The 14869-nt window shown below is 36.7% G+C and overlaps 2 protein-coding genes and 1 pseudogene across 3 annotated transcripts; 2 read left to right on the plus strand and 1 right to left on the minus strand.

The window, feature by feature from the left end:
• The first annotated feature begins 53 nt into the window (after positions 1 to 53).
• Positions 54 to 4991, plus strand: LOC113508038. Of its 2 annotated transcripts, none has more exons than XM_026890994.1 (7): positions 54 to 151; positions 897 to 985; positions 2355 to 2548; positions 2807 to 2976; positions 3389 to 3479; positions 3693 to 3866; positions 3980 to 4991. In XM_026890994.1, the coding sequence occupies exons 2-7, from the start codon at positions 964 to 966 to the stop codon at positions 4124 to 4126; spliced, it is 798 nt and encodes a 265-aa protein (XP_026746795.1). In that variant the 5' UTR covers positions 54 to 151; positions 897 to 963; the 3' UTR covers positions 4127 to 4991. The 2 variants fall into 2 exon arrangements, with proteins under 2 accessions (XP_026746795.1, XP_026746796.1); XM_026890995.1 differs by having other exon boundaries at positions 900 to 985.
• A 42-nt stretch (positions 4992 to 5033) lies between these two features.
• LOC113508035 (X-ray repair cross-complementing protein 5-like) lies at positions 5034 to 8354 on the minus strand. Its single transcript, XM_026890991.1, has 3 exons — positions 7839 to 8354; positions 7146 to 7301; positions 5034 to 6801 (listed from the first exon to the last, which is right to left on the minus strand). Exons 1-3 carry the CDS (start codon positions 8130 to 8132, stop codon positions 5128 to 5130), a joined length of 2124 nt encoding a protein of 707 aa, XP_026746792.1. The 5' UTR covers positions 8133 to 8354; the 3' UTR covers positions 5034 to 5127.
• Positions 8355 to 8846: 492 nt separating this feature from the next.
• LOC113508040 lies at positions 8847 to 13402 on the plus strand (annotated as a pseudogene).
• The last annotated feature ends 1467 nt before the right edge of the window (positions 13403 to 14869 follow it).

A 14869-nucleotide genomic window follows, 5' to 3' on the forward strand; every position in this document is an offset into this window, starting at 1 on the left:
CCATGAAGGTTTTCAAGTTCAGCCCAGATCTCAGTATATTTTGGCATAACAAAAAAATCTAAATTGTCATTTTTGCAAAGATTTTGTAAGATATGCAGCGGTGTGTCGTGTAGATCATTTTATTTTATAAGAGCTGGTTAAAAAGTAACAGGTTTGCAAAATACTTATGTTTGTTCACTCATTTAGTCTAAACCCATAACTGTGTTCTTAAATAGGGTAAGGTACACAAACTTTTTTGGTAGACTATGCCAACTGGCTTTTTTTTACTGATGCCAGGTACTAGTGGTTCTCTTGATATAACTATATAAGGCACATATTATCGATATATTAACATCAAAAAACACTTAAGTATTAAATGCCAACCTACAAAAACCCTGATGAACGTACCTATGCATTAAAAACATTGCGTGACTATGAAACACGAAGCAATTCTGTCAGTCGTCGACTTAATCGCTTCATAACGAAATTATCTCTCAAATTGTTCACACAGATGCGTTTTCACACAGGCTGTATAGCAGGGTACCTACAGTCATGGATAAAAACTCTCAATCAAATTTCCCTTTTGCACGTCGGAAATAGAGATTTTCATTCCGTTCTGCATTTTTTATTAAGACTTGGCGCCGGTACATATAATTATTAAAAAAAACGAAGGTGCTAGTGTAAAATAAAAGTCTCGATGGACAGAGACTTAGATAATGAATAATAATAATAATTATGTTCTCTCGGATTCTCTTCAGTTTTTTTGTGAGGTTCGGGAGGTTCCTAAGGTCTAGTTTTTTAGGCAAGGTCTTCCTCTTCATTTTCAGACCACTTTCTGTTATAGATAAATTTAGTTTTAAGTTTTGTAAAAGTATTTAGGCGAATGAAGTAATGAAATAAAACCTTTTTCCCTCCAGCAGTTTTTCACTCTTGGGTTTAGAAAAAAAAGGCACAAGTATAGTTAAGAAGTTTTTTCAATAGACAATGACTTGGGATATAACTTTAGGTAAGATTCTGCCACGTATAAGCTATAGAAGTTTAGTATGCTTACATTAATCTGTATCTGACTTTTTGAAGTTAAAAAAGATAGATTTATGTGTAATTTTTACAACATAAGTAGCATTTCTGTAGTAAGTATGTTTATTGTAACGAAATGCGTTTCTACAATTCTACAATGAGTAGAATCACTATGCTAGCAGTAAATACCTAGTATATAAAAGTATCGTTTTTTATTGGCGTTATTGTCATCAAAGTAGCCAAAATAAGTAGCTATATCAAAAACTGAAAAAGTAAATTAGGAACTGCAATAAAAAACAGTACTTAGACGTCTTTAAAAACTAGGCCAGTGAAGTAATAAATTTAAATACTTAAGCAAGTATTGTAAGTACATTCATGCGTTCGTTTAATAAATAAACATTTGACAATGTTTGGTAACTATTTCTCCGTATTGACACGACCTTTACCATTTTTTCAAGTCTTTCAGTTTCATGTCATAAACAAATGATTCCTTCGTTCCGTTTGCTGATTTTTTGGGGTGACCATGAAATATGTTATGTTGTAGAGAAAGTAAACTACATGTAGCAAGTGAATTAAATATAAAATTCCGTTCTTGATGAAGTACTAATGGCCTTCCAACACGTCTTAAAGTACACAATATTATTATGGGTGTGAAGGATAAATATCGCTCTACGTCGTTATGTTGCGTCGTCACTTTTCCACCACAGTAATATATTACTTTAAGTCAAAGTGGTAAACACTCGAAACTTACCTTTGTAATATCAATTTAGATTTGTAATAAAAAAAGGGTGTTATCCGAACTCCAAATATATTTTATTAGTGAACGGAATGTCCTGCATTCCTTAGCTTTAGGAACACCGTACTCAAGGCAGTGAGCGTGCGCCCCAATAAAGCGTAATATGGTCGGATTCGTCATATTTTTTTATCGTCCAAACAATCACGAAACCTCCGCGAATCTAGTCGGTACTCGGTAGGCATTGCGATAGAAATTCCTAAAGTTTACCGGTAAGGAAACATGCAGCGACCGTACAAGCGCCGGTATTTGGCTCCAAATAATATGGACGAAACTCATCATGGCGGTAATTAATGAAATATAGTGCTAAAAATAAAATTATCCACGGGGTGCACTCAGAACCTGCCTGAGTGTTGAGCTGAGGAGGTAGTCTCTTGTTTTCGTGGGTTGTCAATTTGCTATCATGTTTATTATTAGCTCATCCCCATAGTAAGTGAGTGCGTGATGAGCTCCTGGTAGAAGTTTTGTGCTTTATCATAAGGGCCTATCGTTTACATGAGCACGTAAATGGGTCGTTCAGCTCATAATGAAATACTTAATTCTTGACACCCACTTTTATTCATAGATTTTGAATATTATGTGACGAAAAAGCCACCGCCACGCATATGTTTTGGGTCAGCGCTGGAGCGGGCCGTGTTGCCGAGAAAAGGACCTGGCTTAAGTCCTTTTATGCGACGCATTTCAACGGAAGTAAGAGACAACGTCGGACCAGGATCATATGAAAACAATCGGGATGCATTCTACGATGTTACGAACAGGGTATGTATGGGTATGAATATGGTCCATGTGAGGTCGATAGTAGGACCTTGTAGTATAATAAAAATGTAGCAGGGTAGTAATCAAAACCTTATATAGGCCATATAGGCTAGGGATAAGATGAATAAGTGATGCTAATTTAATAATGAAATGTTTACCTAGGTATCACTCTTTTCTTTGTTTTTGTTGAGATTAATTAGGTTATTAAAAGTGCCCTGACAACATGCTAATTTATATATTTTAAAATTTCATTCTATACAGATCGTAAGTAAGTACGGTTTGGGCGCAAAAACCTCACGTTGGTTGGTGAGACATGAATACCAGCCACCACCGCGGGAGCCTCCGCCTAAGACGCCTTTCAAGCAAAACTGTGCGCCTTTCAATGCGACCTCCAAACGCAAAGGCCTCTTTACTCCAGCCAATTTCCCTGCGTAAGACAATATTATTCGTTTTAATTATATTTAGAAACTGAAGTTAGTTATGAATCAGATACAATCAGATTTAAATGCTAGCAACAGTTACAAAGATATAGGAATTGTGGTTTAGTATTAATTGTCAGGTCAGGACAAATTAATGAGAAGACTTTAAAAATCATAATCTCCATACAAGAGAAGACTAACTTTTGCCGTCCTAAGCCCAGGCCTACCGGGATTTCAGGGCAATTTGCCTCTGACTAGATAGATGTCAAGCCTCTTTTTTTCACAAAACAAAACAACATCTTTTCATTGCACTTACTCGTGTACTGTTGTTATAAAAACTGAGGGGTTGATCGATTTCTACTGCTGATCGTACGACGGGTTTGAGAATATAGGTGCCTAACAATCTTTTCTCTGACTTTTGCAGACCATGTGACTATTGTCCTGAATACATTAAACGTCAAATGAAGTTCGCTTACGCCTTCTCTGGAAAGAAGATACTGCGATGTGCTGTAGAGGTAAGTTGACGAGATTTGAACTGACGCAATATTGACATGACAACATCTTCCATATATCAGCCTATCCTCGTAATCCAGCGGCCTACCAATGTGGGTCTTGTGATACCGCATCCGTGACTATCATTTAACAACCGTCTGTACTCCCGTTTGTAAACATTTATCCTGTACCTTAGACACTGATTTTTGTTGACTTATGTGTTTGTTTCGATTTAGATAAAATGTGTCCCATACAATTTGGATGAATGCGGTGTGTGCGGCTGCTCCTGTTCTCAACAGGGTGACTACTGGCAATATGAAAATAGAATATTCCTATGCAGAAAACATTATACTCGATTGTTCAAACATTGCCTGTCTAAATTCCAAGGCGCCAAACTCGCGGAATTCAAGGTATATCCCCTAAAGAATATATTTCATTGATGTTATGTTAATGCTGTCTTGATATTGTAATTTTATGATAATTTCTCAGTCCTTATCCTAAACGTTTTTCTTTTGTTACACAGTCGGTCAGGGATTGTTTCTTCGCGCACGCGCACAACAGTTGCAAGGCCGCCCTCAAGATTATGAAGAGCGAAGAAATAGTAAAGAAGTTGCGAAAAGAAGCTTATCTGGACCTCTTCTTCCCACAACGTCGCTTCTGTAACAACTGATCTAATTTTAGATTTAATAACGTTTTAAAAACGTAATATTAGTATGTACACTTGTTCTTTAGTAGTTTTTATCAACTTCTCAAGACTAGCAACACAGTTTATTTGTATGGCAAAAGGCCACAAAGTCAGGGCCAGTGAATGAAATTAAAAAAATATCAATCATCTGACTTTCGTCGACGACTCTCTTTCTTATTTATTATTTATTTTGATAACGAATCGATATTTTGGGTCAGCGTTACAGCGTAATCATGAAACTGGACTCGAATAATAAAATGATAAACAGCGAGAGCGGCGCTGATTTATCAGAAGAAGTGGTGGATCCGCGACAAAACGCTGAGGATATTATTGACGAAATACTCGCAGAGTTTACAGAATCGCGATCCCCGGACGCCGCGAGAAATGGGCACGGTATACCTGACAACATATTTAGCATGATACAGCCGCCGCGGACGCGAACTCCAGCGAACTCTTTCTCGGAGAACGCTACAATTGACGACATAGATCCCTCGTCAGACCTCGGCACGTCCATCAGAAACAAGTGTTTGGAACTGGAAGAGATCCTCCAGAGCCTCAAGTCTCGGCTAAACCACGTCGTACTGGACGAAAACATAGTCCTCAGCCCTGAGGCCAACTCGATGGAGGCGCAACTAGAGCACGATCTCGACACAGACTGCCAGGAGGACTTGTCACTACAGGAGTTCCTGGAGCTGCTTCACTCGCAAAACAAAATAAGCCCGACAGGAGTACAATGATTGCTCAAAGGACCATCCCATAACTTATTCCTAAGACAAAATTAACATGAATTTATTGTGTGCAAATTTGAATTTTAGATTTTATTCAAATACTATTAAATATTCAGGCCTAATTGTTGGAGTATTATTTCATAGGCTAATTCAATTAAACAAAATTTAGTATGAAAATAATTATATTTATAAACAATAACAATAGGTAGACATTATCACACTTGTACTTAGTATTGATGAATTGTGAAAGTAAACAGATTAATCATCGAACATATTTTGAACATCAGTACTGATAGTCAATTCAGCGGAATTAGGAATGGTGTCGTTTTCATAAAGCTGGCTATCTTCATGACTGAGTTCATCTTCATAGGTGCTTGCACTATTTTCTTCCTTCAGTATAAAACTGACTTGCTTCTCCATAATCAAACATAATACTTGGTTGTTATCACATTTAGCCAAATCTGATTTAAATTTACGCATCCAATCATTGTAGTCTTTAGGGTCAGACTTAAGAAATTCAGATCTCAAATGTTTCATAGCATCTAATGCTTTAGTATAGTTTCCATCAATATTATTGTAAATCAAACTTTCAATTGCTTTTATCATTCCTGGAGCCAACTCGGACAAAGGTTTATTCTTGCCTTGAAGCACTTTGAAGTCTTCAACAGGATTAATGGTACTTATTTTGTGAATGTTGTCAACTTCATTCTCATTAATAGGCAATTGAACTTTCGGCATGTTTGGAATGTCTGTGGTATCTGGTTGGAAGTCACCAAGTGGTGCTTGAATCTGATCAATATCCAAGACAACATTCTTGTTTTTCCTCTTCTTCACTTCTACTTTGTTTAATGTGAATAAACTCTTAATTTTCTCTATAGGTTTTCGTGCATTCTCTTCTAGCAAGGGAGGCACTTGGAAGAGACTCATGACTTCCTCTCTTGGTTTAGGTAAGGGTTTACCAGGATTTAATGCTCGGAATGCTATGCAATCTAGCACATACTGGGCTGCAGGGCTGATACACTCAGCTATAGGGAAAGCTTCCTTATCATCATATGTGTCATCATAAGCCTGCGTCAAGTCCATGGCATTAATTAAATCTTTAAAAGCATTGACTTGTTCGGGGGTGCAAGAATACTTTTTTAAATTGGTTGCTGGGAATGACATTTGCTTTATCTCCTCCTTGTAACTCAAAGCAATCATTGAGAGACAGACATAATTATTTGTATCAATAACAGGCATTAATGCAAACATTTTGGGTGCATTATTATTGTTGTGAACTTTTCTAACAATCCCAACAAGATTTAGTTCATGCAGGCATTCCACAAGGCATCTGATAGCTTTCTGTGCATTCTTATCACCTTTCCTGGCAAATACATAAGACAGACCATCACCAGTTAAATTCTGCCAACTGATATTATCAGCATGAGTGAAACCATACACAGACAGGCATTTCTCTCCGGGCTGGTACAGCATTGTTTTATCCAAGTCAGTAAAAGGTATGATGGTTTGGCCATAGTGATAGCCTTGGATTTTATCCTGAATCTTAACAGTACTTTGGTTTTCTGGATTAATGTATTCTTTTCTTTTTTCCACTGCTTCAAATGTGCTGGCTGTAGATGTAACGGGATCTTTGACAGCTTTTTTCCAAGTTTTGACAACCGGTTCATCTCTGAGTTTGATGAATGTAGATACAGGGATTTTTATGTTTGGGCCAATACTTAGGTCTACATTCCAAGGTGAGGCATTGACAATTTTCTTTCTGTGGAAGAGTAGTTCATGCTTCATGATGCTGTCTAGTGTTGATGTTGCACCATCTGTAGCCTCCACAAACTGTCTGGCTAGAGCAGTATCTTCACTGTCATTCTCCTTGGAGTATATGTCTGGACCAACTACAAAAACTTCATAGCCCTCTTCTTTGAAACCATTCAAGACCTGAAAATTTGGATGAAATTAAGAAAGAATATAATACTTACATGCTGCTTTCCAAAATTATGTCTTCTGGAAGAAATTTCTCTTCAGGAAGATGTTTGAATGCTTCTAACAATTAATTAAATATTAATTTTTGAACTACTAAACACATGCTTTATAAAGAATAATAAGTAGTTACTTGCTACCAAGTAGTTACTCCCAAATAATAATGAATATCTGACAATGCATTCTGTAAAATTAAATGAGTTTTCTGCAGCAATCACTATGAACCACTTATTTACTTGACAATGTATATATATATGCAGAAATAATACTAAACATTTATTTAACACTTGAAACATAATTACCTCTTCAAGATTATCAGGATCAAATGAGGTCTTCCTTTTAAAATTAGTCATCAATATTATTTTCTTACTTGCAAACTTCACACCACTGATTATATTCTTATAATAATCAGCTGCTACTATTAATGAATCAAACCAATCACCTCTGGTTTCTGACGGCTGAAATAATGGGAGAAAGTAATTATTAAGTTGAAAGGTATAATAATATTTTATGTAATACTGCAGGCTGAAAATTATTCAAGATGTTATAAGTTCTGTAATGTTCGAAAGAAATTGTCGCAAAGATGTTTTTATTTTTAATAATACAATAATCTTTGCAACAATTAAGTTGGTCTGATGACTCTGATTAGAATCTCTTTTCAAATTGAGTAGAGTGCCATTTAAGTTAAGGTACATGTTTTGTCCTGAACTTATTGGTTCAGTTATGTACGTAAAAAGTTGGACAATTGCATTTTTTATACACAAACATATTAAATAAATAAACGAATCATCATTGATGTTTTAAATTACAAGTATCTTTTTATTTCAACCAAGTTTTTAGACATTACTCACCAAGATAACCACCTTCTTGAGTAACTTATCAAATGTAGTTTGATATTCATAAGTGTACAACAAGAACTGCCTTTTATGTTTATCTCTTATTGATCATCATTGTTTGTTTTCCCTTAATAAATAAATAAACTAAGTATTACCAACCTTGTCCGGTAAATTCCTTATCATTTTCCAAGTAGGTGTCTGCATTTCAGATAAAACTTCAATGTGTTTAAAAGCACCATCATATTGTTTTGCCATATTATTGTTGGTTGTTTTAGAACCTAATAGAATGACACCGACTAAGTCTTTACCATCGCTTAATATTTTGCGTTCTATAATACGACCTGTGCATCCTTTTGCTCTTTCAAAGAAACTTTTTTCATTTTCTTCTTTAGTGTTTACATTTCTTCCTACGTCCAGTACGATCATTGTACCTTGAGATAAACTGCGTGCCATTTTGTCACCTGCTTATAAATACTATTAGCAGATTTAATTTACTTTTTCTTATTTTTGTTTTCCCGGCAAGTATGTAAAATTTTACTACTATAAAATCAAAACAAGTAACGACAAGTTTGACAGTTTTGACACTGGTGATGTCATTTATAACAAATATATGAGCTAGATACTGGCTTTTTCACACATCTGCCGTAGCCTCTGAATTCAGAAGCCAGAAGTACAAGGTAGAAAAGACTTCAAAATTATGGTAGTTTAAGCTAAGTAACCTCATGGTCGCTCGTCGCTCGCAATCTGATCACGCGTTTTTAAATTTCCCGCGTGCGATTGCGTGCGGTTACGCCTTAATGAGGTATTCTTAATTTACGCTGCTGTATTCCAAAACTGAGATCATGTTATAAAACCACTAACATTCGCTGATAAAACATTTTTTGATACTAAATTGATTTATTGATTGGTTCATTACATTTATTGCACGTAATTAATAATTTTATATTTGACACCAATAAAAATATTTTATAGAGTTATTTACCGATAAAAATATTGAAATTTAGATTTTGATTCAGTTTGTTGTTGTGTCAGTCTATGAAGTGTAAGATTATAGTATCATCTGTGGTAATAAAAAAGTTAAAACCCTATCGTCGATCGATTGTTTATTGTTGTTGTGTCAGAAAATAAAATAATTGTTTACATTAATAAAAATAAGAATAACAAATACTTACAATGATTATTTATATTTGCCTCGTTTCTTTTATTTTCTGGACTGGTTATAAATTCATGTTTACTTAATTTCCCTATATTGGCTTATATCAAAATGTGAATTAATTATAATTTGTATGCCATAATAGTAGAATAAATAATGCGATAGTTATCAACAATGTCGAATTTTGCAAATAGAAGTAAGATCTTCAGTGAAATGATGAAGTTTTCTTTTCACCACAGAGCATTTTATTGTTACCTGGGAATGAGTGTTTGGATCTTATTTTTAATCACAGGTATTTTTATTGCACATCAAGTTGCCAAAAAGTAATAAATAATATTAAATTGTGATTGTTATTTCTTATATTCTTTTATGGGAAGTAGTATCCACCCAGGCCTCATAACAACCTTTAGTAAAAAAAGTTTTGTTTTACAATTAAAAATGTGTTAATACAACCTAAGTGATACTATACCTCTTTTGCATTTTTGTGATATCCATATGCATTTAATAATAAGAAATGAAATTGTCTGTACTTCCTTTGTTTAGGTACATTAAAAAGGCTTAATAATCTTGGCGTACTAATTATTTTAAATCACTCAATGTTAAATAAAAAAAAAATCATAGCTATAATCAAATGAAGTTGTATAATTTTTTTCAGTAATGTATAAATACATGTCATTGGGGGAAGAAACTATTGCAGTGAAGAAAGTCATACAAAATGAATACATATCTAAGAGTGATGCTAAGTTCAGAAGGATTTACCTGAGAGCCTGCAGCCCACCCGACAGTATAGTCAGAGGATCTGAAGGTAGAAATAAAACTTTATTCAAGTTAGACATAAACACCTACCTATTACTTTTATTAAAATAAAACTTTTAAGAAAAATACCTATTGACTTGTTAATGTCTTAATCAATTTTTATTACTCATGTGTAAGAATATTCCATGTATTTCATCTTATATACAGAGTAATTAAATAGGTTAAACAGCTTACTCTGTTCAGGAGCTATGTTACCACAGACGGACAGACAGATAGATAGACAAAGAGTTATGTCTGCATCAGAGTTAGGTCATTTAGTCAATATTTTCTGTTTAACTATACTAAATAAACATGCAAAAATGTAGTTTAGAATTTCAGTACCAAAACTAACAATACATTCAAATTTTCAGCTGTTGTTGACAGTGACACATGGTTGCTACAAGGCGCCCTGGTTGTGACCCGACATGGGGACAGGGGACCTTTGACACACCTTAAAAATGGAGACAAGTTACCCTGTGATGCTCATCCCCCTCACCGCTACTAAAAAGGTATTATTACATAGATTTACTATTGTATGCCTACAAGGATATCTTTTGCCCAAAGAGAAAGCCGAGATACAGTTTGATGCTGAGTTAAGATTAACTCCTTGTCTACAAGATGTCAGCCAAGGGGTCAACCACAGTTCCTTGAAACAGTCCAACTTCAGTGGTTACGAAATATATTATGTTTGACGTATGACGTATGTTTGTATGAGACTAGATAGTGTTGATCGAATGTGTATTATTATTGTTGTAAAAATGTTTACCTTCATCGCTAAACCGCCGGAAAAACATTACACGTTGCTAGGCCAAAGAAACAAGGCCAGAGTGGCGCTGAGCAGGCGCGAACATTCCCGTGGTTCTGGCTAAAGTGCGAAGCGTTTCACTACGGCAAAAAAAGAAAGGCCAAAAGCCAAGCTGAAGAAATAATTAGCTTTAACAGATGGTGAATTCTTCTTCTCTCTCTAGTGTAAACGTGTGTACATGTATACCTGTAAATTGTATCTGTAATAATTTTCTTGATGTACCAGTTACGAGGAGTACGTGGCTAACGCCAGTTCGTCGGGTCGCGCGTGGTGGGTGTCGGTGGCGGGCCCCTTCCACAACTTCCCGTCGCTGCCCGTGCGCACGGCCGGCACTCGCTGCGCGCTCGGACAGCTCACGCCGCGCGGCTTGCTGCAAATGATCACTGTTGGTATGTTGAGTCGCTCGTTCGATCCTCGCGTAGGATAAGCATTTATGTGAGCCCCGAACATTCTGGGTGTCTTTGTGCACGTGGTTTGAATATTTGTAATAGCCCGGGGGACCATGACTAAATTCCTTATTGCGAGAGTAGTTTTCTTTAATGAAATTCCTTTATAAAGAAAGGTTAATTTGAGGGCAAAAACGCGAGTAGTTATTTTTGTTCAGAATGTGATTGTTAGTAGTTCTTAATTTTGTATAATTCAGATATTGTTCTGAAAGAATTAAAAATGTTGTTTTATGTTTCTAGGTAAAATCTTAAAGGAGGCTTACGGGGAGAAGTTGAACCTGGATGTGGTAGATCCTCAAGGGAAGAAAGACTCAGGTACGTAGTTTTCACAAGAAATTAGGTTTTACCCTGCCTTACTAGGAAATGTGTTACGATATGGGGAAATACTAAAATAGAAGTTCGTATTTTAAAGTTCTATGGTTATTAGTTTAAAAAAACAGGACAAAAGCGCATAACACGCATTACCCTTAAATTTGTAAGGTAGCTTGAAATTTCGTCCAGATTGAAGAGGGTTCGGTCTAAGGGGTATCGTGTTACCCTAGTATCTGGGTTGAGAAGGCCAGATAGTCAGTTGCTCCTTGTAAAACACTGGTATTTAGCTGAATCCGGTTAGACTGTAAGCCGACCTCAACATAGTTGCTGATGTGGTGTGGTGTGGAAACTGGAAAAGCTATATTATGATGCTGATGATGATGTGGTGTGGTGTGTGATGCTGCAGGGCTGGTGGTGTCGTACAGCACCCGCTACCGGCGCACGTTCCAGTCGCTGGCGGCGCTGTGGTGGGGCGCGGCGGCGCGGGCCGCGGGGGCGCGCGCCGCCGCCGCTCGCGAGGCGCACAGCGTCGCCTTCTGCTTCCGGGACTGCGCCTGCGCAGCGCATCATGTGCTCAACAAGTAAGAGGAACCATCATACTCCTCATGTTTACTACCTTTGATAAATTGTGGATTTTTTTTTTGGGATACACAGTACTTGAATTTTTTTGGGATATTATTTGGTTTCATTGTAGATCTAGCTTACGGGAGTTGCAAGTACGGGAATGTGCTGTAGGCTTGTCCTTAAAAAGTCTTAAACCCAACGTCCAGTTAGCAATTTTTAAGTTTACTTACATTAAGCACTAATGCGAACGTTAAATTATACCTATACTATAAATAGGTATTTTTAACTATGCCGCTTTTTCTCAGTTAAATGCGTAAATTCCTAAAAACATTTTGCAAAAAAAAAGAAAATCTGTTAGGTCTAGACGTAAACGACAGAGGGTAGTTAATGAAAAAAGTAATCTTAACTTATTTTCATTTCAGAAAAATACACACCGCAAATAAGAACCGCCTGGACTCGCACCCCGCCATCAAAGAACTGGTTAAGAAGCTGGCGAAAGTTTTATTCGAATCTCAAGAGAAAACGGAAGCAAGCGAAGTAGGTGGCGCCCTCCTTGCCTACATGTGCCACGACGCGCCCTTCCCCTGCACAGAGAAACCCAAAGCACCGAGTAAGAAACTCTCATTAGACAAAAAACACACAAAGTTACGCGAAAACACTGTTCCTTCTAGAAAAGTCCTAGACGTCGACATAGACACGCTGAACATGGAACTAGACTACATAAACAACCAAATGGACTTCAACAACGAGATAGGCAGAAAGGCAAGGGACATCATAGGCAAATATTACGATACCAAACAAAAAGCACCTCTAGATTTCGACGCTCAGATGGAAAGGGAAAAGCTGCTGTATTACCAGCAACGGTACTTAGACAATGCCGACGGGTACGAAGATGTCGTTATAGTCAAAAAGAATTTAGACGCAGATTTTAATTTCCCGAACGACGCACGAATGGATACGGACTTTGACGAAGATTACAAAGAACCGACACCCAGAAAGCTCCGAAGACTTCTGCATCAAGAAGGAACACGCCATGTCTGTATTCGCGTATTTGGAATGGATCTACAGACAAGACGTCAAAGACATTAACAACAGACGAAGAGGCTTGCTCGTTGCTTACGGCTTGATACACAACATCGTCCAAAATATGATACGAATGATCTCCGAAAATAAACCGAAATTCGTCGTTTACTCCGGACACGACAAGACCCTACAAGCGTTAGTCTTAGCGTTAGGTTTACACAACTACCAACATTACAACATAACAATACGCATCGAGACTGATATTCGAGGTTTACAGAAAGAAGGATTTACGCGACGAATTTAAGTTCACGAAGCGGAAAGCTGTCGCACAAGATTTTTACTTCCGAGTCGTTTTATAACGGAGAGGATGTGACAAATAAGCTTAGTTTTTGTAAGACCAGGCAAAATATTGTCATGAGAGTTTGTAGACCCCATAGATGATGTGAAAACTTACGATACATACCTCTGCTCTATAGAAAACATAGTCAGGTTTATACATGATGATTATTTTGCGACTTTCAACGTTACTAATTACAAAGATGCTTGTGCGAGCTATGGGAACTCGAAACATATTTATCGATAGTTTTAATCACGACGACTAATTCAGAAACTTTTAGAATGTTTATTTATTTGGTACTTATTGACATATCGTGTTTGGGTGTATTGATTTGCAACTTGTTTTTATAATCTGACATTGACGTACTGATTGAAAATATAGATCAAAGCGTCATTTTACTTGTAAGGAATATTATGATCGGAGTATATAGGTTAGCTGGGAGTCATAGGAAACGGAGGCTAATAGGAATCTTTTAAATTATCCATGTTTCACATATTGTAAGGCCTTTTTTATCGAGTATAAAAATATGTGGAAATGTCATTTTACATTTGTCACTATTTCCCTATACCGAGCCATGATCATAGGATGTCAAGAGCTGTAGATGATGGCAATGTTTCTTAACAAAAAGCTGTAATTTTTCAATCTGGTTTATATTTGGGATGGAGGCTACAAAGTTACAAATGAAATATACTGCAATAAATAATAATTTTAAGTTAATTATTTCTAAGTTAAATTCAAGAATCAAGAGATTATTTATTATTATTATTATAGAAATGTGAGATTATTTATTGTGAGATTACGTTCAGTCGAATTAAGTCATTTGTCAATCATGAAGTTTATCCGTTTAGGTTTTTTTGCCACGACGTGTCATGGACGTATACATATCAGTCAACATTTTAACACCCCTGCTATAGTTATCGCTTGCATGTTGCAGATGGGTGAATACAGATTCATTATCGTCCTAGCCTTTTCCCAACTATGTTGGGTTCGGCTTCCAGTCTAACCGGATTCAGCTAAGCACTAGTGTTTTACAAGGAGTGACCTGGGCAATACGATCCCCTTGGTTACACTGGTTGTCAGACTTTTCAAGCTTCTGACTACCTGTAACGCCTGTCAAATATGTAGGAATAACAGCCGGGACCCACAATTTAACTTGCCTTCCGAAACACGGAGGAAGTCGTCATGACAAAGATGGCCACCCATCTACGGACTAACCGCATCAAGCGTAGCTTAGCTGTGATCGATTCCACTTGTGCGGTTATAGCTTAGCCACGAGCTTCCTTTTAATTGTAGTTATAGAGCATATCACGTTAAAAGACTTACAACCTTGTGATGTATTCATCCGTTTAAGTACTAATTTCGATCTCGTTTTTTTATATTACTATTTATTTTAATATTTAAATGTTTTTTATCTTAACCTAAATAAGTTAAATTACTATCATTAGTGATGGAATAAAAATATCTTAACGTTTGTTTAACACTAAAATGTGAATGACTAGTCCAGTCTTAGTGTGGGATACTCTGTAACCCACAGAGTGTCCCAGTGTACTGACTTCACACACACATACGCAAGCGATCCCTAGACTCTGGCGTTATCAGCTAAAAAGGCTCGGGGTGTTTTTATTCGGTGAGAGTCTAATATCCCCACTCCGTGCCCTCCACGTTGCTTGAAGTCATCAGATTTTTCACCCTGAAAAAACAATAAAAAGAATGGTCAAGTGCCTGTTGGACTGGGACTCTGAGGGCTAGGTCCAA

The sequence above is a fragment of the Trichoplusia ni genome, unplaced genomic scaffold (assembly GCF_003590095.1).
Source record: "Trichoplusia ni isolate ovarian cell line Hi5 unplaced genomic scaffold, tn1 tig00003674, whole genome shotgun sequence".
In the NCBI taxonomy this organism is placed as follows: domain Eukaryota; kingdom Metazoa; phylum Arthropoda; class Insecta; order Lepidoptera; family Noctuidae; genus Trichoplusia; species Trichoplusia ni.

Coding starts and splice junctions, on each gene's coding strand:
- LOC113508038 (XM_026890994.1), top strand. CDS start 964: ATGACTTGGGATATAACTTTAG. Junction 2,549..2,806: donor TCTACGATGTTACGAACAGG/GTATGTATGGGT, acceptor CATTCTATACAG/ATCGTAAGTAAGTACGGTTT. Junction 2,977..3,388: donor ACTCCAGCCAATTTCCCTGC/GTAAGACAATAT, acceptor TGACTTTTGCAG/ACCATGTGACTATTGTCCTG.
- LOC113508035 (XM_026890991.1), bottom strand. CDS start 8,132: ATGGCACGCAGTTTATCTCAAGGTACAATGATCGTACTGGACGTAGGA. Junction 7,302..7,838: donor TAAGGAATTTACCGGACAAG/GTTGGTAATACT, acceptor CCATTATTTCAG/CCGTCAGAAACCAGAGGTGA. Junction 6,802..7,145: donor ATCCTGATAATCTTGAAGAG/GTAATTATGTTT, acceptor CCAAATTTTCAG/GTCTTGAATGGTTTCAAAGA.